At 43.5% G+C, this 24,730-nt stretch overlaps 1 protein-coding gene across 1 annotated transcript; it reads right to left on the reverse strand.

Annotated features, from left to right (window-relative positions):
- Nucleotides 1-499: 499 nt before the first annotated feature.
- FGF6 (fibroblast growth factor 6) lies at nt 500-4,057 on the reverse strand. The gene is made up of 3 exons (XM_074825294.1): nt 3,718-4,057; nt 2,709-2,812; nt 500-676 (listed from the first exon to the last, which is right to left on the reverse strand). The coding sequence occupies exons 1-3, from the start codon at nt 4,055-4,057 to the stop codon at nt 500-502; spliced, it is 621 nt and encodes a 206-aa protein (XP_074681395.1).
- Between the last annotated feature and the right edge of the window lie 20,673 nt (nt 4,058-24,730).

The following is a 24,730-nucleotide window of genomic DNA, read 5'->3' on the forward strand; positions in this document are numbered from 1 at the left end:
ATTGAGGACTTTACAAGACAGGACACAGTGTGTAGAAGGGGTGGTGCAGGCAGATATTCAGATGGAGTGAACTGCTTGAAGCTCTGGTGAAGCAAAGTCATCTGTTGATTTGGCCCATGATATGTAAACAGTTCACTATGAAAGGTTATTATCTGAGGTAATTAATATTATTTAGTAAATAATCTATGATTGATTAGATGATTACCCACAGCCATTCTATGTCTTCCAAACACCTTCTTTGCACTCCAGCTTGCATTTTTCTCTGTTCAGCACCAAAGGAGGCACACAGCCATGTAAAATTTGTACAGAGTAGAAGAGAAGCAGCATCGTATTACATATGCTATGTGATGAATGTAGTACAAATATTTTTATCCAAATATACACATAGATATATAGACTTTTTATCAATGAACAGTATAAATACTTTACCTGGGAGATTATTCCCATGTGCAAAATGAAACAGTTTTTCCTGGGATTTAATCTTCTGTTTTGCTCATGTTCATATTCTCGGTAAAAAATGGGTCACTGTCATAGCAGGAGAAACCTTGTTTCCTCTTTTCACTCTCCCATGTTTGCTGAGTGCTATGTAAGCACCACGGTAAGCATTTGATTCATATGCGTTGTAGTTATTGGGCAGCAAGGATTCTTTGAATTTGCACTCATCTTGGAAAACAGCCTAAAGAATGGAAAGGGGGGGGGGGGGAGGGAGAACAAAGCAGGTGAAATAAATACTTCACAAAGACTCAAGTCATTTTTCTTACTAGCATTTTTACAGAACTTGTTGCAGTGTGCAACAGGTGGTGCCGCAGTGACTGCATCCAACAATAAATCTCCCTCCCCAGTGCTAATTTGGTGTCAGATGAACTCACATGCCACCTGTCCAGATAATGGACTGTGTACTTCCTGTTACAGATCAAGTTAATTCATCATAAATCATGTATTTCTTCATTTTGTTTGCAAGCAATAATTTCTGTCAGCATCATGCCCTTTCGCACAAATGACGTAGCTTTATTTCACATCTCCCCTCTGCAAGAGATCCCGTAATTTATAAAAGAATCATATGCTGGCTGTCAAAACCTTCAGCTCTCTTACAAGCAGCAATGTCCAGGGAGAACTATTTGCCTGAATAAAGCATTTAAATAAGATCTCAGATTAGCACTAAATCTTTTGTTAAATCATTAGTGATATTGTATTTAACTGCTAGTGAGATTATACATCAGGTTCTAAACCAGGAAAACAGTTTTATTTTTCTTCATATCACATCATGTACATACACAGAGAGGGAGTTTTCTGGGAGAGGAGGTGTAAGAACAAGAAGGAGACAAATGCAGAGCACCAAGAAAATTAAAAGAGAAAGCATAATAATTCCCTGATATCAGGTCTGTCACATGAGACACCACCAGTGCTATTTGGACATCTTGGTAATAACACCATTCAAAGCTTGTAAGAGTTTAACTTAGGGCATTGCATTGTGCAAGGGAAAATGCACATCTCTTACAGCTTTTAAAAATGTCTGTGAAAATAAGCAAGACTGGATTGAAACTGATGGAAAAAAATCAAAGGGAGTTCTGAAGCCAGACCCTGCATTTCTTTAGAAAGACCTAGTCGAGGAAAACAAGTGGGCTTGTGGCACTTCTTAGGTGCTTGAAATCAGACATGATTGAAAGAACTTTCCTAGAGTGGAACCTGGAAAAGTCCCACTGTCATCTGTGAGAGAAGGAATCAGTCAGATTAGTAATGGCTACAGGTCCTTCACAACATTTGGTATTTTATTATGCAACTGAAATGTCTTGTTGAAATTACAGCTGTTTCAAAGGAAATGACTTTGTTTTTTCTTGACCAAAGAAACAAATGCAATCAGTGCCATTCATCACTTTGAGATGGAATGCTTCTGCCTGTTGCCCAGAGCCAGCCTCTTTCAAAAGCACTTCCTAACAATCCCTTTTTCTGCTGCATGTTGAGACTGGAGATGCCCTGCTCAGGCCTCAGAGATTAAATTGCATTTAGATGACATTACTAGCACTTTCTAGATGAGGATGATGGTGATGGTGTTTCAGTATGACTTGCAGGCCTTTGTTAATAGCTATCATTGTTTTCTCACCCTTTGGGACTGATCTCAGAAAACTGGTCATTAAAATAACCCCAGGCACATATGTTGACTTTATAGGGTAGACTTCCTATTTATTCTTCATGGTGTGGTTGTTTTTGGAAGGGGGAGACATGTGGTCATGATTTTACTGATAGTAGCTGGTACAGATAGCTCTAATTGTACCTCTTCTACACACCTGTACACTCACACATATGCATGCACTCACATATACACATGCTTTACCCCCTCGGGGGGTTTGCAGAGCACGCCCCTTTGCTTTACATGCAATGCAATGCAAAAAGGAATCAACAGGCTTCAGAGATGCAGTACTGAGCCCTTAGAAGAAGCCATCACTAATTGCTCTGTACTATTTGCAGAATACATACATTTTCCTAAGGTGCTCCCTGTACAGCTTTAAAATAACAGACCTCTAACAGCCACGCTGCTTGTTGCACTAAATAACACTGATGACACCAGGCTGGGCAGGCTCCCTGTAATTGAAAGGCTCTTTTCTCTGCTTGTAATCAGATATTTTCGGGAGAAAACAAAAAATAAAAAAGAACCAAACCCCTTGCAGCCTTTGTTTAAGCCTTGAAAAACTGTTTACACTTGTACTCACCGTTCCATATAACTTCCCCTTGTTGTTCATTGCGATGAAGAGAGCACTTTTCACACCAAACAGGCTAACAACACCTCTCTCTACAGTGGATATTTCAAAGAGACCTACAAAGTAAGAAGTTCAATAGAAGCATTAGCACAGAATTTAGAGCAAATCAAAGTCAATTCAGATATAATTTATTTCTTTTTAAACCCTAATGAATTTTTCCTATTTTCTTTACTAGAATTATCTCCCTAGTCCAGCAAAATAGAAATAGAGAAGATCTTGTTTTCTCCTACATGCCATAGGAATTTAAAATAATTATTGTGGCGTCGTAGTCACGTGCAGAATAATCCTTTTGCTCTGTCAAACTCTTCTGATGTGTCAGACTCTTGGGCTTTCTAGTAAGTACATTATTTTTATCTAATATACTATAATTACAGAGTGTTATTGAGCTTCGGAGAAGTGTGGCTTGCATTTTCAAGTCCCCCACGATATCTTAGCTGCAAAAGATTTTAGCAACTGCCTTCTACAGGACATTCAAGCCCATAGGGCTAATGCTTTTCTTTAATCTTATGGTAACAGAACAGCGCCCATAAGAACAAGCAAACGAGGAACAGCAAGCCCCTTCCATGACCGAGTGTCCCAAAAGTACTAGTCAGCTAGGATTCAAATATCATGCTTTGGCACTCTGAGCTCAGTGACAACCTCCCAAATTCAAAAGGCAAAGGAGAAGGTGAGGAGTGAGCAAATGCAGCAGAGAAACAGTTTTCAGCCTGGTTTGTCTTTTCTCATCTGTGCAGTAAAGCAGAGTAAAAATAAATTGTATCTAAATTTGTCTAAGCATTTGTGACATGTTTCAGCCTGGAGGGTTCTAATGTTTATTGATCTCAGAGATTTTTAAAAGGCAACAGATGTAGCACAGATTAATAATATCAAGTAATAACATTTGCATTCTATGAAGGGTAATTACTAGAGTTCACAGCAATTAAGTGACATCTATTCTATTTCATTTCTGGATGCAACTCACTGTATTGGTTTTCATTGTGAACTCCGCTTATCTTTCCGTCTGGGAGGATTTGAAGGTGAAACCCGATGCCCACGTTGCAGTAAAGCCTCCGCTGCCTCTTGATTCCTAGCAAATAGTCACTCTCCCAGTTCACATCTGACTTCTCCCCTGACATCCCAGCAATGGACCTGGACAACAGAGATTGCCATCCTCTTTCCAGCAATGTGCCATTAGTTCTGCTTACAACTGGATGTGTTGAAGCAATCCCAGATAGAAAACCCAGGAGAACGAAAGCAGGCAACGTCCGGTGAATGCTGGCTTCGCAGGACATAGTGATGAGAAGTCTTTGTGCAGTGGCCATCCGGTTCACCTCCTGGGCACGTGGTCAGAATTAATGACCCTAAAAATACCGCCCTTCTTGTTTTTCTCCCTTCAGCATGGTGGCAGAGGCTTATTTTTGGAAAGCAAATAGAGATTGCTGACATGAAACTAAAGCCCGAGAGCAGTTGGGTTGGAAGCAGAGACAGGCCAGCAGGACCCAAACTGGTGGGGACCATGTTTTGTAGATCCTGCTCTCTGGTGGGCAGCCTCAGTTATATTTGATTGACCCATCTTTATAGTGCAGAGGCTGTCCCTCCCCACATCATCACTCTGACATCAACAGCTTGCCAAAGGTAAGCCTGCCACGGCTGTAACACTAACCTGCCGTCCTCCCAGGCTGGCTGAGGTTTGATGAATGCTGTCACCCAAGACCAGAGACAGGAGTGGGGTTTCATTGGCTGTTGAAAGCAAAGGAGTCAAATGGGTCGGGCAGTCGGAGGCCTCGCAGGCGGCTTCCTTATTTAGAGAAGAAGGTGTAAAAACAGTTATGGGCCTCATCAGGGAGCAATGAAAACTTTGCAGTCACTTCCTTGGTGGCACGATCACTGGGTGTATGTCAGGGCAGCTCAATATTTGGGGAGAATTGGCTTGAAGTGCTCATTGCTCTTTTTGTACATACCCAGCAAATCCAAGGCACCTCTTACTATAGCAGCCCACGCGCTAGCAGCTTGCCTGTACCTCTAAAAGGAGCGCTGCTGGCTGGTTAACAGTGAGGTAAGCCATGCTGAAGGGAGAGGAAGCCCCGGGGCTTGCTCCTACTGTCTTTATGCAAGCACATTTCTGCTGCTTGCAGTGGGAATTCTGCTGAGCAGTGTGTGCAGGCTGGAGCACTGATCTTGCATTTGCGCGTAGCTGGGGACATTGGTATGTTCTTAAGTGATCATGGTTTTCACTGAGGTGACTTCCAAATGATGACATTTATTTGGGAAGGGTGTGTGCCTCTTGCAGGGGTGCATTTGTATTTACATTTGTAAGACAAGCGTTTAGGTAATGTGTTAAAGAAGAGGAGAAAGGGAAATGGCCACACCTCCCTGCTGTTTCACTGTCTCTTTTCCTCAAGCACAAATAATCTCTTTTTTTGTAATAAAGTATGAGCACCTTAACGAGCATCTTAATTTTCCTCTCCTTCCATTTGCTCAGACTGTCTTACTTGTTTCCCCTCATTTTGCACTGATGCTGTTTCAACTTCTTCAAAGCTGGACAGATTAGACTTTTATCTTCATTAGTTTCACAGGACTTATTAACACATTAGTGGGAGGAAAATGACTGAGATTTCTGCAAATATTTTTGCCAATATGTCTGTCAGCTTTTCACAGCACAGAACTTGCGTCGTCTATGTCATCTGAGATGCCTGCACGTTAATGAGGAGAGTACCTGGAAGCGTAATTGAACTCAGCACACCCGGCGTGACATAGAGTTTCACATTAACAGGGGTGTAACATGAGGCCTTGGATGCTGCAGACACTCAAGCAGGAGCACCACGAGCAAAGGGGAGGCAATGGCAGCCCTGAGGCAGGTGAGCGGTTAGATTCAGTGACGTAGGAAATACTGATTATTCTCAAGAGAGGCTTAGCTATAAAAAGATTGGGAACCACTGGACTAGACCCTCACTTGTGCCAGGTGGTGTTTCAAAACCTCTCTGCCTTTGTTGAAGCAGCACTTGGAATATCTTCTGCCTGTTGCTCACAATGAAAATCTCCAGGTCCTTTTCTCTCCTGCCTTCTACTTCATCTCATGATTTTTCAGCTATGCAAACTGCATATATAATTTGTTGCAAGGAATAATACTAGTGTTTTATACCCACTCAACATAGCTGCAGTCTTTATGAGAGGCCAGTGTGGGTGGGAAAGAAAGCCCAGGGTCACTGTTATAGAGCTGAAGCACTGATTTCCTACGTTGTTTTATGCTACAGTCTGAAGACCTGCACATTCCCAATGCACGTGACTCCTAGAAACATTATCTAATCTCAGAGCCATCACTGTAAAATATGCATTGTAAAATTTTCTTTCCAATCGACTTTTTATTTTCCCTACAGAATATTTCAAGTGTAATTTTGCAGTTTGCTCATAATCGGTGTCCTAGGAGGGAAATCAGAATACAGCTGCCAATGAGCAGGCAAAACCGCACTTGGTGGTTTCATGGGCTGGGGGAGGAGGGTGCAGGACTGCCTTTCCATCACTGGCTTTTGACCGCCTTTGCATCTTTGTGCCTCGTTTGTCAGGTTTCTCATAGCAAAGCCAAGGCATGGGCTAAAAGAGCTTCTCTAACTTGTGCTGGCACATCTGCCACTGCAGATTCCCAACAAGCTATTCTGATGGCTCAAGTCAAAGGAACACCTTGTGGGATGCACCCTGTCCCATACCAATACTTTCAACCCTAGAATGAATAGTAGATATAGTACAAAAAACTGGGGTAAATTCTGCTAAGTCTATGGGGTGCACAGCTTTGGCTTTTAGTCAGCCCAGCTAGAAAGTGACCGCTGAGAGCTGTGGTGGGCCAGGGTAGCTAGACCAGGGGACAGGTCTAGCTGGTTTCTTGCTGAGCAAGTAGAGCTGACAGCATACTGTATGGAAAGGGTGTCCAGATTGCTTGCTTGCAAAAATCAAGACTTCTCTTGCTTGATCTGGAAACCACAACAAATAGCTAAAAATCGTGATTTCACTGGGACATCTGGCCTTCATAAGAGCAAGACTCTTGGTATTTGGCCTAAGACCAAATGGTGTGCAGCTGGGAGATGAAGTGTATACTGTAGTCTTGTACTGCTCAGCAACTCTGCACTGGAGCTGAAACGAGTCTTGAACCATTCTGTAGTCTGATCTGGGGCCAGCAGGTTGCTGAGTTTCTGTGTATTCACAGAGTGGTCTGAAGATGAACTGCCATGTAAATCCTGGAGCTTTTGATTCGTTTAGGCAAGCCTTGTCTCCTCTAAAAGATGTCTCATTCTGGTTAAACTTGTCCTTTTGGCCCATGAAGTAACTGTTTCCAGAGAACACACTGTAACCTTTCGATTTTCAGATAGCATGTTGTCCTGGCTTCATGTGCCCAGTGAAATTTGGAAGGCATCAAGGGAGACACAAATAGCTTTTGCAGTAAAACAAATCCTGTGAACTCCAAAATGGTAAAAATTTACTTCACCAATCAGCCTCTGTTTACTCAAAATTTTAAGACCCTGGATGACAGTGCTTACTGTCTAATTAAAGTAACAAATTTTCATTGTCAGTATTTCAGTACAATATTAAAATAACCCCCCTTTGGAACACAGCAGTGTGGATCCACTTTCAGATAGTCTAGGAAAAGCCATGCAGCTGAGCAGTAACGTGATATGGATGCAGAGCATATCTTTCAAAAATGCATGATGACTTAGGGTACTAAGTTCCATTTTCAAATCTCTTAAAAGTCTCTCCCTATTTTAAGGCCTGGAAAGAGCAACCCCTCATTCAAACACAGAAGGACAGACTAAAATTGTTCACCTTGCCTGTGTTGAAGACCGAGGCTGGTGGTGGAACGGATGAGAAGGGAGATTTCCAGGTGACAAATCTGACTGTTGTGGCAGGGTGAGTATTGCAGGCTCTGGATAACTTGCATAAAACTCTGTTAGCCCAAATATGACCATGGAGCCCCATCTTTAGGCTTGCACACAGAGAGGGTTATAGGCAAATCTTGCTCTTTATGACACAACCACAAATTCCTTCTTGCAGCAAAGCTGTTCTCAATGTACTATGAAGTAGCAGAGTAGAACTTGCAGGCTTTATCTTTACCATTTTCTGCACAAGATCTGAACTAGGCTTATGACTGTTTAAAGCTTGGCATAGAAACCCAGAGGCAGGAAGTCCTCTGGGAAAGGAAATTGTGTTTCAACTTCTTTTCTATGCTAGGGGATGGGAGAAGAAGGTAACCCACATAACCTGCAGAAGCAGTTGACGTTGAGTTGGAAGGGGAACAGCCAAAGCTGCTGGTGATTGCGCTGACTCCCCTGTGGAGCTCTTGCCAGTGCAAGTTGAAGGAGATCTGGAGATTTGGAGCTCTTTAGAAGTGCATAAAGATCCTTCTATAGTGCAGAGCTGTCAGCGAGAGATACATTTTAGTGTAGCTGGCCTTCTGGTCCTTCTCCATTCGTGGGCACAATAACATCCACAGAATCACAGAATCATCAAGGTTGGAAAAGACCTTGAAGATCATCCAGTCCAACCATTAACCTAACACTGACCGTTCCCAACTACACCATATCCCTCAGCGCTATGTCCCACCCTGAACAGGTCTGAGGTGTCCATGTCTGCCTCTCCATATCTTACAGAGGTTGAAATGACTGTCATAAAACAGAGTGGTAACTCCACAGCAAACTTGTGGCTTCCCAAGCTGGTGTTCTGCGCACCAGCCCACACTGTCTCTCTCATCACCTCCTCAGCTGTTCCCACTCTGCAAGGACAGGCAGTTCCAGGTCAAAATGCTGAACTGAAAAAAGAAGTGACAGCCTCCAGCCCCCACAGGGATCTGTTTGGTGTTATCTATTAGAAGAGTGGAATGACATGGAACATGTTTAATTTGGTTTTAGTTATGTGCATGGCTTTCTCATTACAGCAGGAACAGGGACACTGCAGGAACAGGGGTGCTAAATGCCCCATTTAGGTAGCATTATTCATAGGAAAGCAAAAATAACTTTGTTTTGGTGGTGGTGGTGATGAGATTTTGTCCAAGAGCCCAACTGGCCAGACCTCTGGGTGATTCCTGACCATGGAAACTATTCAGATGATATGCTGTAATCCAGTATAGAAGGTTAAAGGCAGCTTCTGCCATTTCCCAGGTAACTGTGTCTTCCTTGTGCTGTGTACCATTAGTTCAATTGAGGACTTTCTCTTGCATGCCAATTCTTTATCTGTTGGTCTGGATCCCTCCTCATATTTCAGAGAAGAATTCTGAATCCTGGGCCTTTTGTGCAGTCATCTGAACTCTTTCCTGGTTTTGTCAACCTTTTTTCCTGCAAAGCAGGCAACACTTGAAGATCTAAAGCTAGTAATCCATCTTTGATAGCAGTTGTGATTTGTTAATTTCCATAGAAAAGATCCTATCTTTGACATCTCCTCCTGTCCTCTTCCCATTCTCCCTGCTGTGTTGGTGGGTGAAGAGAAGATAGGAAGATGCTGTGTGGATAGATACTGCATTCCTGAGTCCTGACCACAGCTACCTGAGAGGTAGAAGTGAAAGTCCTCAGATCCCTGGTAATTAGGTAGTATGTTTTAGTCTTTAAGTGGAACGTAAGACTTGAACTGAAGCATAACAGATGTTTCTAGCACACAACTGAATTGCCCTCTGGTCCCCAGGAGGTGAGGGAAAGCAACACTACTTTATGTTTTGGCTGCACTCACAGCATCTGAAGTCTTCAAAATCCCATAAGGTAGGAGGTGTGTAACATTTGTTTTCATGTTGCTCTTCCACAGGGGAAGACTGAATGAGTTACTGGAGAGTGAGAGGAAGGGGGAGGGGTCAATATGCAGGGTGTCCCACCATGGGAGGAGAGGATAGTAGAGCTTGGTTCTAAGAAAACGGTCCTTAGGCCACTTGAGGTGGGAAATTGCTTCATATTCAGACACCAGTGTGTGGGTCCATGTGCACTGAAGGTCTAAGCTCGCAGTACAGGTAGTGGGGATCTAGTTAATACAGTCAAGGAGCCCAGTAACTGCCACAGCTGACCACCCAGTAGTTGTCTTCTTCAGGGTGAGCTGAAGCACTCTCAGGACTGCACTACCTTTATTGAGAAGGTCTGTGTTTCACAGGAGCTGAGACACACAGAGACACCTAAATGGAAGTCTTTTACTCTGGAGATTAATTCCTTCCCCAGTGTCCAGCAGCCTACCTGGGAATGGAGCAACAAACAGACTGCAGGTAAAGGCGTGTGAGCTGGTGTTGGACCCAGCAGCATCTGCAGTGACAGCATCTGCTTGGAAAGCTCTTGCACCTCTCTCCCAATAGCACAGACATGTCTCTCAATCAAAGTTCTGAAAAACAATCTCAAGTCCATAATCTGAAGCCCTGCAGACTCTTCACGCATACTTGCATCAGGTGGATGTCTCGGTATCCTGGCTGCAATATCCTGGATGTTTTCAGGGTAGGGGTTGTTTCAAGGACCATGTTCTAGAGTGTTTGCACATTCCCAGCTACATATGGGTGGGTGGAGGGTGGCTGTGCAGCATGCCTCACCCCCACCCCGCTTGCATCCAGATCTGCACTTGGGAGAACTTTTTAAAGGGCATGCTTTAAGAACTTTTTAAATGAGCTAAGTGACCCATGCAGGGCTTTGAAACCCCCTGGCTTCTGTCATCAGCTGCATGTGCTTTCCATGTGATTAAGCCCTCTAGGGCTACCTAGCTAGCAGGAGTTCAGGGACACAGGTCTCACCAGCCTCCTCCCAAATGCTGGGTGATGCTCTGAATACTTTGTGGAACCAAAGCAAGAAAAATAGATTCTCCAAATCCTTAATGATTCTGAAATTAAATTGCAGGAGCCGTGGGATTCCAGCTCCCTGTTGCTGCTGCTCTCATGCCCATGGCAGGTTTCTCAGACTCATCCTGCCCATTGCAGAAATACCTTGTTTCTTCCTTGGGTGTTTCATTTATTTGGTTTCAACGTTGTGCTGCAATGTACCCATCATGGCATTGCATGTACAAAAGGAGCAACCATGTAATAGCTCATACAGAGGGGGAATTTAGACTGTCAATGATATTACTGAAGAACTCATCAAGCCTTCTCCTGCCCTTCCCCATTAATCTTCTCCCTGATTCCTTAACTCCCTCAGTAACTAATGAGTCAGAGTCAGAGAAATATTTACATTAGAAGGGACCCAGGGAGTTCACTAAGTTCAACCTCCTGCTCCAAGCAGTGCTAACTCCAAAGCAAAAGCAGGATGCCCCATCAAATCCTTACCCTCATCAGGCAGCGGCAGGAACAAGGCTGCTCCACCAGGGAAGCCAGCAGCTGAGGGTGACCACAGTGTGGGCAGGGGCAGTGCCTTCAGCCAGGACACAGTGCCAGGTCCTCACCGGCACCCAAACCGGGTGAGCAGAGCAAAGGTGCTGATACAACAGGTCCCATCGACAGGCCACTGCTCAGCACACAAAAGCAAGGTAAAAACAAGTCAGGTCCCAGGTCAAACCAGGAAATCCAAAAATCAACACAAAAGCCCATGGGAACTGGACTTGGGAGCACCTATGCTGCAGCTTAGGCCAGGACTGCAGGCGCAGCTCTGAATTTAAATGGAGCTCCTGGAGCAATGGGCAGAGGGGGCAGTTTGGAGGGCAGGGGTGGGGCTGTACAGAGCAATTACAGCCTCCTGATGCACTCAAGGCTCTGAAAAAGTATCCTCAAAGACAGGAGATTCCTTTCCTCTCTGGCTTCCCTTTCTGGTGCTGCACCAGTCTTAAGGGTAAATAAATATTTTTTCCTTATAGAACCTTATCCTTAAAATTGTCCAAAAGATCGAATGCTCTACCTTCAGTCCCTGGGAGCATAAATCAGACAGCCATCAGCTTGAACATTTCAATGGCTCCAAAATGTCACTTTAGCTTAATGATGGAGCTGGTATTTTCCTTTCATGTTGCTCTTTAGGGGAACCTCTATAAAGAGGCAAACAAGAATGGGAGGGTAAGGAAGTTTTATTTCTTTGTTATTTAGTATAAATAAGTTGATTCCTGGGACTGATTAAAAGGCACCTGAGATTAAACTGGATCTATAGGAGTAACAGTAGATTTTTCATGCCCTCTTTGAAAATGTGCATATAAAACTATATCCTGTTCTCATCACCAGAGGTCTAGTAAAGCTGCATTCTCAGAACGCTATCTAGATGGGTGGCTAAAGCTCAGTTATTCACCCAAAATTCATCAAAAGAGAAAATTAATTGGCTAAATGAAGAAATGGGTCCATTTCAGAAGTGATCTACATTCTGGCCAGGTTTGCAGGCTAAAGCAAACAGGATGAGTTTTCATATATAAATGCAGTAATTCAGGCTTTGTTCCTATAGCTCCTATTCTGAGTAAGGGAAAAAGAATAGGGTTATTTTTAGCTCTTCAACAGCAGGACAAGTAATAAAGCAAAAGGGGCTCAAGCTATGCCATAGCTTATTGAGGAGCTCCAAATTTGTATAGACCCTGCAAGGGACCGGGAATGCAAGACAGGTGAGCTCTTTAAGGCAATATAACTGATAAGACTTAGTTCTTTAAAGACAGATTAAGGGAAGAAGTCTGTCCAGGAAATGGAGAAAAAAGGAGAAGGATAGCAAACACATAATTTTGAGACAGAAGGGTGATGATGTGGTATTCAAAGATACCAAAAGAGACTGGAAGGAATTTTGCAGACATGTGTGTGGAAATTGATCTTGGAAATTGTGAGGAGCACATCAGATCTGCAAAGGTATACAGGAAAAAAATAGAAATGGTTAAAGTGCAGAGCAAACACTAAAAAAATATATAGAGAACAGGCAGCTAGTAAGTATTGTGACTTACATCATCAAGGACCAAAGATATGCAGCAGGTGGCTGGGGTCAACCAGTACCTAACTTTTAGCAAATTGCACTCTTGGATCTCTGGTTGTTGACTCCTGTGGAACCTGGGACTGTTCACGCACTCAAGATTGGGCTCATGCTGCTGCAGATTGCTGAACGGGCGTGACTTACAGCAGTAAAGATAGGCACATGTAGAAAGAAATTGTTTTAAAATCAGAGCATTAAGGAGCAGAGGGTTCAAAATAAGCAGAGTTAGTGAACCTCTTTTTGGTATCAGTATTTGAGAAGAGGAAAATGAGATGAGATGGTCTATAGCTCAGTGGTATAAAGGGATTAATAAAGAAATTCAAAAAAACCCATGGAAAAAGGTAAAATATAACATTAAAAAAGTGGAACTGAACCATAATATGAGCTCTGTTCATTCTGAGACCTGTATGGTTCCTTCAGAGATCTGTTAGAGTTGCACCCTGTTGGCATCTTCTGTGCTTGAAGAAGGGATACATTTATGGCACACTTGCAGAATTCACGTTTTGTGAATTCTCCACAGAATGATGACAGAATGACTTCCCTGATGATATCCAAGACCTTGTTCAAAAGGCATCTTTCCAAGACAAACAGAAGCATTTTTTCCTTTGGTCAAAAATGCTACAAACAGCTGAGCAGTACCTTGATCCTTGGTAAGTTGCTGAGAGCACCTTCAGCCTCTCCTTGAACATCTTCAACTTGCTCCCTCTGCATCCTAGTGGCTCTCCCTTGGACTTCTTCCAGGGCTGGGATGCCCTAAACTGGACATAGCACACCAGATGTGGCCTCACCAGTGCCAGTTATAGGGAAGTAACCACTTCCCTCAACCCTCAAGCTCCTGGCCACATTCTTGCTAATGCAGCCCAGTATGTGGTTGGTCTTCCTCGCCACAACTACTGGTTTAGGTTCAGCTCACTCTCCGCCAGGATCCCCAGCCTCTTCTAAAAGTAAAGCTGCTCCCCCACCAGTTAGTGTCCAGACTGTACTATTGCCAGGAGAAACATCTTCCCAGGGCAGGGGCTTTGCACTTGTTAATGCCAGACTGCACGAGAGTCCTGTCAGCCCATTCCTCCAGCTTTTCAGGGTCCAGCTGGGTGCAAGCCCTATCCTCATCGCATCAGCTTTTCCTACGAATTCTTGTTGCCAGCTGCAAACTTGCTGAGTCAGTGAAAATAAACTAATCTGGTGCTAGCAATGGATTCTTCCTCAAATGCCTACTACATTTATGCAGCATGTTCCACTCTCCAAATTCCTATTCATGTGATTTTGCACTACGTGGTCATCCCATACAGTACCCGTAGTAAAAAACAATATAAAAAAAGGGGTTGGGTTTTTGCCAGAAAAGTCCTCATTCATTAACATCATATTTTTAACACAGTCTTTTTAATCTGTGTATGATTCTATATGTTTGGCTACTACTCCACAACTATACAATATAGTTGAACTCACTCAAGCTCCCCCTCCCCAAGGCACAACCGAAAGACAAGGTGAGATCAGTAAACCCAGAGTTTTAATCTGTTTGATTACAATGGTCTTTGGTAATATTTTTGAAGCCTGCAAGTCCCATTTTCAGAAAGGAACCCACTTCTCTGTGTCAAAATCTCCTCTGCTCCCAGTGCATCAAGGGCTCCTCAATACTAGTGCCATTTTTCACACTGGAGTCTGGGAGCTGTTGAAGACCTGGTTGTGAGTAACTAGAACATTAGTGCCCTCTCTCCAAATATCATACAGGTTTGCAAGTTTCTCTCATTCAAATCTGCCTCTTTCCTTGCTTGAAATGATTATTTCTAATACTTACTCTGATATAAGAGCAGCAAATCTGAGCACAAAATAAACACTTTGTATTTAAGGCTGCAGCCACCTTGTTATTTCTTCGTCAAGAACTGTAATGTAAGGTATTTGTTGTGATGGCTTTTAACATATGGACGATCAAGATCAGATTCCTAAAATATTCTGAAAACCAGTTATAGCTTTAACAGTGACTGTGGTTAAATATAAAACCTAAGTAATTTGTTCTATTAAAAAGTCAGAGTCTTATTTTTATCAAGTGATGTTATGAGGGCATGTTCTAAATCAGCCAAAAGTTCTTGTAGCTGTAAGAGCTTCACTTCTGCAATTTTTAACATCCCACCTCAGCTGGTGTAGCTTCTTTGTGCATTTTGTTAGCACAGAATTCTCCCTCTGACACTGACCAGATCAGGCAGACTCTAGAAGATTAAACACTTGAAGAAGACACAGGCAAGGAAAAATGCAAGATCTGAATAATAACGTTGAGTTTATTTTTCCCCTGCAAAGATGAGTCTCATTTGAACAGGGTCAGGTTGTGATGGGCGCACAGGACTAAGAAATAAAGCCACACATTTCATGCATTCATATAACACTTCTCCTCTTGACATCCTTCTCCATATGCATGGGCCCAGTTTAAGATTACGCTGCTAATGATGATATGCAACTATTCCAAGCATCCTTCAACCAGAATGTGTATTCTATGCAGGATTAAAGAATAGTTTGTCTGATGCACGCTAGACAGGCGGTATGGAGCAGGGTCAAGGCAAGCATGTAGCAGAGATCTGAAATTTCCTTTTCGATCAAGCAAGTAGTGAGCATATGTTTGCAGCTGGAATGTGTGCTCAACTTACTTTAGTGGAGTTTCAGCACTGACCTTTTGCTGCATTCCTCCAGCAGCAGTAAAATGGTTCTGCTTAAGTAAACTGACATAGACCACGTGCAAACCCAGCTGTCTTCTCCAGCCCACCATTTCTCCTACTGTTACAAAAAGCCTGAAGGCACAGGAATGCTGTAATTTAATGTGTAATAACCTCTCATGAAAATAATGTTGTGAAAAATAGTTGTGCTCATGGCACAATAAAATCCACCTTGAGAAACTGGTTTAAGGACCAGCCACGGGAGTGCATGTTAATAGACCCTGAATTGTTGTACTTTGTTACTGTCTGGTTGACACAAACACAGGAGGTTAAAGCCTCTTACACCACCTGCTGCTGAATCCTGCTGCCGTCTCCAGCTTGACCCATCCTTACCTCTCTTTGGTTGCTTTGTGTTTGCTACCTTTGCTCTGCTTTGTTTTTCTAAGTGCCTGGCAGGTCTGGCCTGTGTATGACTCCCCTGTAAAAACTAAGGTGGTTTATGCAGTGAGTAGGTGATCTGGCAGGCAGTTATTACTGGGCAGAATGCTTCTTTACAGTTACTCGGGATAGCAAGCACTGCCGCTGGTGTGAGCAGACCGCAGGGAGACAGACAGACTGTGCCCCTGTACTGTGGCCTTGCACAGCGCGCAGACCAAGGCCTGCGATTCCAAGCACCCTCATCTATGAGATGCATTAAACTTCAGACATGTGGCCTTGGCTTTCAGAAAGTGCTGAATATTCCCCATCTCAGAGCCAATTTGCTTAAGCTGCCTTAGTTTGGACACTCAAAAATGAAGACATCACTGGTGTTTGGGTAGCCAGGAGAGAGCTTTCCTTTATGTGCATGGCCTGAGCTTCCCAAAAATCACAACCAAATGCATCTTTCCCCACAAAAATACAGAAAATACACAAATGACATGGATCCATCATGTGTATACAGCCTGCACTGCCACATTCTTCATGCCTTTTTTGGGAGGGAAGATGAAAACCCTGGTGAACAGGAAGGGCAGTCAGGAAAGATCCAAAGGCTCTTTTATTTTTTAAGTCCTCTCAAAGGAATTAGGGTGCTGTCTCCACTGCCCTGCTCAAATAAATACCTCAGCCTCGATCGAGTTTTCCTCTCACTGCCATGACATCAGCTGAAAGATTATCACCTACTGCTGCTCGTTGCTGCTGCCTTTCACTCAGAGGTGGGTCAGTTTATACAGAACAACTGAGGCGCTCTTCTGACCCACCTCTTTTTGCCTACAGAGGCTCAGGGAGCATTTTGGGGAGAGTTTCACCCAATGGAAGTGGCAACCTTCAGCAGGAGAGGGAGTCAGCCAGGGTGACCAGCAGCAGCAGGTCGGGACCCTCTCAGAGGGCAGAGCTGCAGCCAGAGAGCAAAGGAGGGTTCAGAGCTTCTTCGGTTTTCCAGCCTCCCCAGGTGAAGCCCCCATGCATGCGCTCAGCATGGCAGCACTTCGCTTGCCTCAGGCTGAATCCAGACCCTGTCAGGCAGCAGAGGAGGATTAGTCACCCGAGAACAACAGCAGCCAATGGAAGCACCATCTATTGTGGTTGTAAGGGAATACTAAGGGGTGTCTTCAAAGGCCTCCAGATTCAGGCCTTTCTCTCAGGCCTGGAATTGTAGCCCCAAACCCTTTTTTGAGGTTTGGCACCAAAAAGGAAGGAAGGTCACCCTGCTTTTTTCTACTGTGGCAGGGATGTTTTATGTTTGTACATCTATATCAATCTCTTTGAAGCAGGACACTCACATTACAGGCCCACTTTGGCCTGAAGATGTTTGAATACAGCTCAAGAATGGCTTGATCAACAAGGGAAAAAAGACTATGTTACGAAGCCAGGCTTGGCTGGAATAAAGGATGAATGAGAAAGAAACACCACTGTTAGCAAGTGTCCCAGAAGCCAGGGAACGTGTGGATGGGGCATGTGTCCTCACTGCACAGCAGGCATGTTACCAGTCGATCTGAAAGCCTTGTGTGAAGCTCAGGCCATACACTGGAAAAGACACCTAACCTGGGTTGGAAACACTTCTGAATGCTAAGGCTATTGCAGAGAGAAGTAGAGTTAGGAACAGCACCCTTCACTGGGGACTCAGCTATGAAGATGACTCCTTGTTGTCATAAAACCTTATTAAAGAGGTGCTTAAATATGAGCATAACTTCACGTCTGGATACTCTTTGTATGTCTGCAGTTAGACAAGTACTTGTTTTCTGAATTAGGGCCCTAAACAGTTCTGCAGAGTGGTAGTCATAAAGAAATCGGTTCTCCACCTTGACTTTGCATTTTGTATGGATGGTGGGTATGATTTATTTTAGCCATGAGACAGATGAGCTATAAGTTCTCAGTACAAAAAGATGTCAGAGCTTTTGGGAGTCAAAGGATTCCTGAGCGCTGGGGGTTGCTGAATGCAGCCCAAATCCAGCTGAGGCTGGTGCAGCTCCTTACCCCTTGGTCCAGGCAGGAGTGAGGCTGAGCACGTATTCCCAGTAGCCGCACATGTACACAATACGTACGTACCTGTGTGGCTGGTCCTACAGATCAACACAGGCAGCCAACAGAGCACTCAGGCAAACACAGACAGCACCAATGGCCTCATCCTGTCACCTGCTCTGACTGATCAGGATGAAAAGTCCATTAGTTGAAAATATATGTGCATGTACACATGCATGTATACATACACATACAAAATGTACATATATGCTATATGTATCCCTCCAGTAGTTGATGTGCTTTTAGACGCTCAGTCTATCCAGTGATAGACTGATCTTCAATCTCCTCTGCTGCTAGCACTTGGACGTACGAGCCCCTGAGTCCTGCAAACCTTCTTGCTGGTACTCAGTCCTCCTACGGATCCCCCCTCCACAACTGGACTGAGACGTTGAGTCTCTCCAGTTTCTGGCCCCTGGATCCCTGGCCCCCCTGTCGCCTTATGCACAGACATATACAGTCTCTCCACTAGCGTTCCCAGTAGCCACAGTGCCTCCAGTAGCCACCTCTCAGACTCCTTGGTTGCTTATGACCACGCCAATACCTGGCTGGCAAGCCTTTAATCCTGCTTGTGGGTAGGCCAGTGTGAGATTCACGAGCAACCACACACAGTAACATGCATATCCATGTAACAGGCACGCTCTCCAGTCTCCCCAGTTGCTGGCACCTCAGTCTCATGGTCCCTCTTGATCCACGAGCCCCTCACCAGCGGCTGGCATTCAGACCTCTGTACACACACCTGCACACAGAACAGAGAGCCCCTCACCCAGGAAAACAATAAGAACAAGAGTTTAATAAGAAGACAGAAGAGACTGCAGAGACCATGTGCAGGGCATGGCCAGACAAGTGTACTGACCACCAACCTGTTTAAATGCAACTGTCCCCTTTTGACCCCTTATGCCTCTGTTTTCCCAGACTTATTCCTCCCCAGTCCACCTTGATTCCTCCCTCCCCACCTCTGGTCCTTCCCCTAAACATCCCATAGTATGTCTGGTGCGATCCCCAAATGTTTTTTCCCTGCCTGGCATGCCCTACTGAGTCACACACCCCTGTAGGCAGTAATCCCGCTCAGTCTGCAAAGTGACGTGGGGAGAGCCTCGCCAGATGACCTCCCCAGGTTGGTCTCACACCCAGACAATAGGGCTGATCATCCTCATCAATAAACAGTTATCAACTTACTGCAAAATAAATACGGCGAGAAGAAAGACTAGAAAATGTTGTTGTCCACTTTCAGCAAATTGTTTCCCACTGTAAGCAAAAGTAAGATATACTGTTGTCTAGAGTGTGGTGTACGCAGATAAAGAATCAACACGACTGAAAGCCCCTTCTTTTAAATTCTGTATATATGAATACCCTTAATGAGTTCTGCACAGTCCAAAGATTTTTTAAAAATTAACACAGTCCCTTTAATTGCAATATAGACGTGAGATCATGCCATCATAGAAATGTTGGTTGGAAGGGACCTCTGGAAGTCATCTAGTCTAACCTCCCACTTGAAGTGGGACTCTTGCCAACTCTAGAAAAGATCAAGCCGTGGCTGACCTTCATGCTGTATTTCCAGCCGTAGAGAGATAGCCATCTAACTTAACATATGATGATTACTATAAGGCTAAGAATAATTCTCTGACTAGGGTGATCGTTTAAATACACTGCATAGCGTCTGATTCAATTTATTGCAAAGACCTTTTGCAATGGATTATTCTCTTTCTTTCTTTTTGCCTGTCTTTCTGTTTTTTTAACTTCAAGTTAAATATTCAGAGCTTTCCCTTTTTCTGCAAGCAGCCAGATCTTGTGAAAACATAAGCACCTGAATAGCGTTACTGACGTGAATGAAACATATAAATGTCTATTAATTTGTTTCATTTTTCATGAGATTTACCTGGCCTACACTGATACACTGCTAACAAGGGGGCTTTGGGAAGTATACGTTTGCATGGTGAGGAGCTCTATACATTATTACTGGAAAACCATCTGCCCACTGGTGGTTTAAATATATTATGACACTTACCCAGCACTTTTGTACTGCATTTCTCAATTTTGCAAGGGTGAGTTTCATAACCCATGGTTTTCAAATGAAGTAGCTGAAAGGGGATATGTTGGCTAAAGATACCATGAGGCATTGGTAACACCAAGGAAGCGAGTCTTGTTCTTCTGATGCCCAATCTGGATTTTGAGCCTTTAGATCTGGCTGCTAGACACCTTTTTTATAGAAGAGTTGCAAATATTTAACATCTTCCATATTCTACACACATTCATCTTCTTATTTAACCATTACATACTGCTAGAGATATGCTAGGCAGTGAAATCTTGAGCCCACTGCAGCCAATAGCAAAACACCCACAAAGTTCGGTAGGGCCAGTATTTAACATTACTTTCTCAAAAAAAGCCCTGAATTTGGCTTAGGCATGCAACTGAGTAGAGGAGACTGACTGTAAAGTCAGACAGTGTAACAGCATCCAGCAAAGATTCATCATATGAAGGTTTTGGGCTTTAGCTTTTCAAATTCTGTAGTTTCAGTGTAAACAGCCTTGATGGTGCTCTTTACAGAGCAAAGGAGTTTAAACAGATGGGCAGAGATTTTATAGGAAAGGTCTGGAAAGATTCATCTCTGGTTTCATCACTCACTTGCATCATATGAAGTAAAAGTTACTCGAAAGCCTGCTCTTAGTGTTGTTTGAGCCATCCTCTTGAACATAGTGTTTTATATTCATCTGCATTATTATTCAGTTGATCAACAGAGAATTTTCTTGTCTTTACTATGGTTTTTTTATTTTTTTGAGAGGGAAAAGCCTGTTAAATTCCCCTAGATAGTATTTTACGTATGTGAGAATTAAGACAGCCTAATGGACTGGACTGTAGTTCATCTGATAGCTCATAGATAACAGCCATGGCAGAACACTGAGCCTTTCCAGTCCAAATCCTGCTGTTTTCAGGGGCAGAGAACGTGGCTGCTTACATATGTTGGTCTGGCTGGAAGACCCTTGTCTTTTCTCTGGTATGGGATTGCAATTTTAAGTAATTAACTTCAATTGACCTGTGGGTGCTGGTATGTTCTTCTGAGGCCTTATCAGAGTTTGGGCATGTTACTTACCCCACCGCAGACCACGATGGTCTGAACATCATGATTGCTGGTGGTTTTGGCTACAGAGGCAGAAAAGGCCAAGGTTGTGAGGAAAGTCTGGCCAGACAGAAATCCATTTAATAATAAAGTGATCAAATCTCCTAGAATTTGATCTGGAGATCTCCAGCGCTCTCGAGTCACTGGCTTTTCATTTTCAGTAATTCCAGTAGCCTCTGAGTTAGGACTTAGGTGTCCTGGAGTATGTGATGGACTCCGATCTCAAGAACTTTGTGTCCTGCAAATAGTGAGTGAAACGTTAAAAACAACCAACCAACAAACACAAAATCAACAAGCAAGCTTCCTTCCCGCTCAGGGTGCCTGTGGTGGGGCTGATGTGAACCTAAGGCTGGAGAGAAAGCTATGGGAATGAGGAGCAGCCTCTGTTTCACAGGGAGGAAGGCTGCTCCTATCATTATCACAGAATCACAGAATCATTCAGGTTGGAAAAGACCCTTGGGATCATCGAGTCCAACCATCAGCCCTACTCTACAAAGTTCTCCCCTACACCACATCCCCCAACACCACATCCATTATGTGACAGAACATCCTGTCCACTGTCCAGGTGATTTTTAATGCCCAAGTGTTTTTAAATTATTTTAACTTTTCTATAGCCTGATAATGATCCCAGTCAGTAAAGTTTTCCTAGTCAACTACGTTTCATCTCTTTGTAATTTATCCTACCATTACCTAGCCCACAGTATGTAGCTTCAGAGCGAAGAACAACAAACCCTTAAAGTCTGCTGCCTGTCTTCTGTGTGACTGTCAACCATACATTGTTCAGTCTCTTGAGTCCTTCAGTTTCTACATCAACTTAGTAGAATAAATTGTTCGATGCAACGACAGGGGTTTTAAAAGAACTAGATAATTAGAAACATAAAGAGTTTGACTTTGTTAAGTGTTGGGTACTTCAGAGTTAAGCAGCTAATTCCCATTAAGGCTGCGGTGGTCAGACCATAAAGCTTTGCCTTCTGCACTGCTGTGGTCACTCGTGTGCCACATGCCCTAGGCTGGACACCCAGATGTTTAGGTTTTGCACTGCTCGTGTTGAGTGCTACATTCGTCACTTAGCTTTGCCGGCACCTCATCATCTCTGTTGGGACTCATGATAACTGCCAGCTACCAAGTGATTCAGAAACACAAGTAGGAAATGTGTTATGGGGAAACTTTGCCTTCCTTGAGGACTGCAGAGCACATCCATTATTAAAGGTTGAACGGAAGAAGCAGTGGTCCAATCTGCACAGCAAATTCCATCTACTGAAACAGCACAAACAGGCACTAGTGAAAGCATCTGCACCAAGGAAAGCACAATATCCTTCATGGTTAGGCAGCACTTCCCTGAATTATTTTGAAGGTTTAGAAATCAAGCAAACCTCAGAAAGATGCCAACAATGTATTTTTATCTGCAGTTCATATTTCTCAACAGGAAGGCTCCATAAAGAGAGCTGAGAAGGAGTAGCTATCAACGCAAGAGTGGTGTGTACCATTTTGCATGTAGTAACATCAGCTTGCAAGACTTGCCCATGATTTATGGACTGCTTGAAAGAAAGAACCACTTCCATGGGCAGGGAGAATTGCCTGAAATGGCTAAAAACATATCCAAGATAACAACTGGTGGTCAGGCAGCGGTTTCCAAACAACTACTCAACAGAAGCACTCACATCCTCCTGTGTAGCTGGTTGAGCTTGAGGCCAAGCTCCCGTCACTGACCCACTGCAATTTCCACCTTTTATTGGTGAGCGAAGAAAGATTCACTTCTCAAAAAAAGGAGGCTTGGCCGGCTTGCACTGGTAGGATTTCCGCTGCGGAAATAGGCTTGCAGAAGACTGATAACGTGGATGCTGCACACACGAGGAGTGGCGGAAGGAAGCAGGCCCCTGTTTGTGGAGTGATGCTATTTCTGCCAGGATTTAAAAGCGTTCTTTGGAGCAAAGTTGAAACAGTCACTATAAATGACTTGCATGAGTGAGTACAGAGCATTTTGGAGGATTATAATTTATGCCGGGCAGGAGCTGTTATGGTTCAGTTTAAAGCACTTAAAATAAGACTTTTGGGAGACAACCAAACCAGCTTCAACTCTGGTAACTTCCCAGTTCAAGACACTCCTAAATTTGTATGTACAGGGTCCATTCCTGCATGGGGGCCAAGGGCCTTGAGCCCCTGTTGAAACCACTGCGTCTCAAAGATGCTCTGATGGTATTTGGCACTGCTGTAAATGAACCAGTGCACATTAGGAAAGAGCTGGCAGTGCCATGTAGCATATGACTCCCTATACCTCTTATCCAAACCTGGATTAATGTAACTAACTAAAGGGTTTCTTCCCCCAAGGTTTTGTCTTTCACAGAAAGTATGTCTTGAAGGAGCAGAGAGTTTTTCTCCATGATATGCTCCTTCGATCAATATATCAAGCCAACTGGGGACAAACCATGTCTGCCTGGATGCAGATGGTCACGCGTGTGCTTCCCAAGGATGGAACAGCAGAAGAAATCAATCCGTTTCAGCTGAGCAGTCAGGAAGGCAGACATGAAACCCTGTCTTGCCACCTCCCAGGCAGCTTAAGAGTACTTTATAACACAAAGGCATAGCTGTATCTTCCTGTCATTTTGTAAATTACACAGTGGATATCTCTCCATTGTCAGAGAAATTTTTGTACATTATGAGATTGATTTCTAAGTTTTTAGAAATATTGCTTCTCTAATTCTTACATATTTTTCTTTGCTCAGTTTTATCTCTGTTAATTAAGTTGAAACTCTTCTTGGCACATGCAGTACAAACCTGCCTCCTCTTTAATCTTTGCATCCTTTGAATATTTACAGATGGTTTTCATATTCCCCTTCAGCTGTCATTTAACCAGCGTTACTCTGTATCTCTTCAAACTTAGCACCCTTGGAAGGACACACAAGGCCAAATTCTGCTCTCAGTTACATCTGTGTAATTTGGGAGTAAGTGAACTTCAGTAGACTTTGAATTCACACCAGCAAAACGCAGAGCAAAAAGTGACTCCAAAATAAAGGAGTGACTCCCAAAAAAAAAAAAAAAAAAAGTGACTCCTAAATACTTAATAAAAACTAGGAAGACAATCAAAACTAACATCACATCCTGAGGGCCCTGGACTGCACAAGGTTGGTGGCCTTTCCATCATGGTATCTTTTGCTGCATTCCCAGTGGCAGGAGCAAAGATTTAGACGATGTTGTGAATGGCAACAGCCATCTGAAACATGCCAGTATCTACCACAGCTCTTCTGAGAAGTGCAGATATAGCACATCACTATGTGCTAGTCCCTGCTGAGTTCTTTTATGGTTTAACACTGCTAGCTTTTGGGTTTTTTCTATGTTACAAAGAATATTTGATACCAGCTACTTCATATTTATACATCTGTGTTACAAACATGGCGCAAGAACCTTATTTTGTTCTGTGACTTTTTCTTTCCTATGGGTATTGATAATGATCCCCACTAGAGAAAATTTCTTCATCTTTTCTCAGCCCTGCATAGGGCTGGTTGAAGCCGCTGTTCCATGTCAGTTCTGAAAGCAGAGAAACTGGTCAGCGAGACAAGAACTATGGGTCCAGTACTTAGGTCCATAGTTCATTTTCCAATGAAAAAAAAATACTTCATGTGGGACAAAAGTTCCCAAAGGAAGCTTTGCTTGCTAAAGCTATCTCATCTTCCCCACGGTGTGCTTGCCACCCCACTCTTTATACTATCTTTTACCACCTCTGCAGTCTTTTTTGTGGCCTGCTCAGTCTGTTCTGCTATATTCTACTAAACATATAGTGAATATTTCATGGTCTACAAAATTACATCAGTTATTTCCCAGCCATATCCTTTGGCCTTGTGTAAATCACGTTGTTGTTCCAGCTGACTTCCCTTGCAGCATCAC

Source organism: Strix aluco, chromosome 5, assembly GCF_031877795.1.
Source record: "Strix aluco isolate bStrAlu1 chromosome 5, bStrAlu1.hap1, whole genome shotgun sequence".
Classification (NCBI taxonomy): Eukaryota; Metazoa; Chordata; class Aves; order Strigiformes; family Strigidae; genus Strix; species Strix aluco.

Coding starts and splice junctions, on each gene's coding strand:
- FGF6 (XM_074825294.1), bottom strand. CDS start 4,057: ATGGCCACTGCACAAAGACTTCTCATCACTATGTCCTGCGAAGCCAGC. Junction 2,813..3,717: donor TCACAATGAAAACCAATACA/GTGAGTTGCATC, acceptor CTTACTTTGTAG/GTCTCTTTGAAATATCCACT. Junction 677..2,708: donor AGGGGAAGTTATATGGAACG/GTGAGTACAAGT, acceptor TCCATTCTTTAG/GCTGTTTTCCAAGATGAGTG.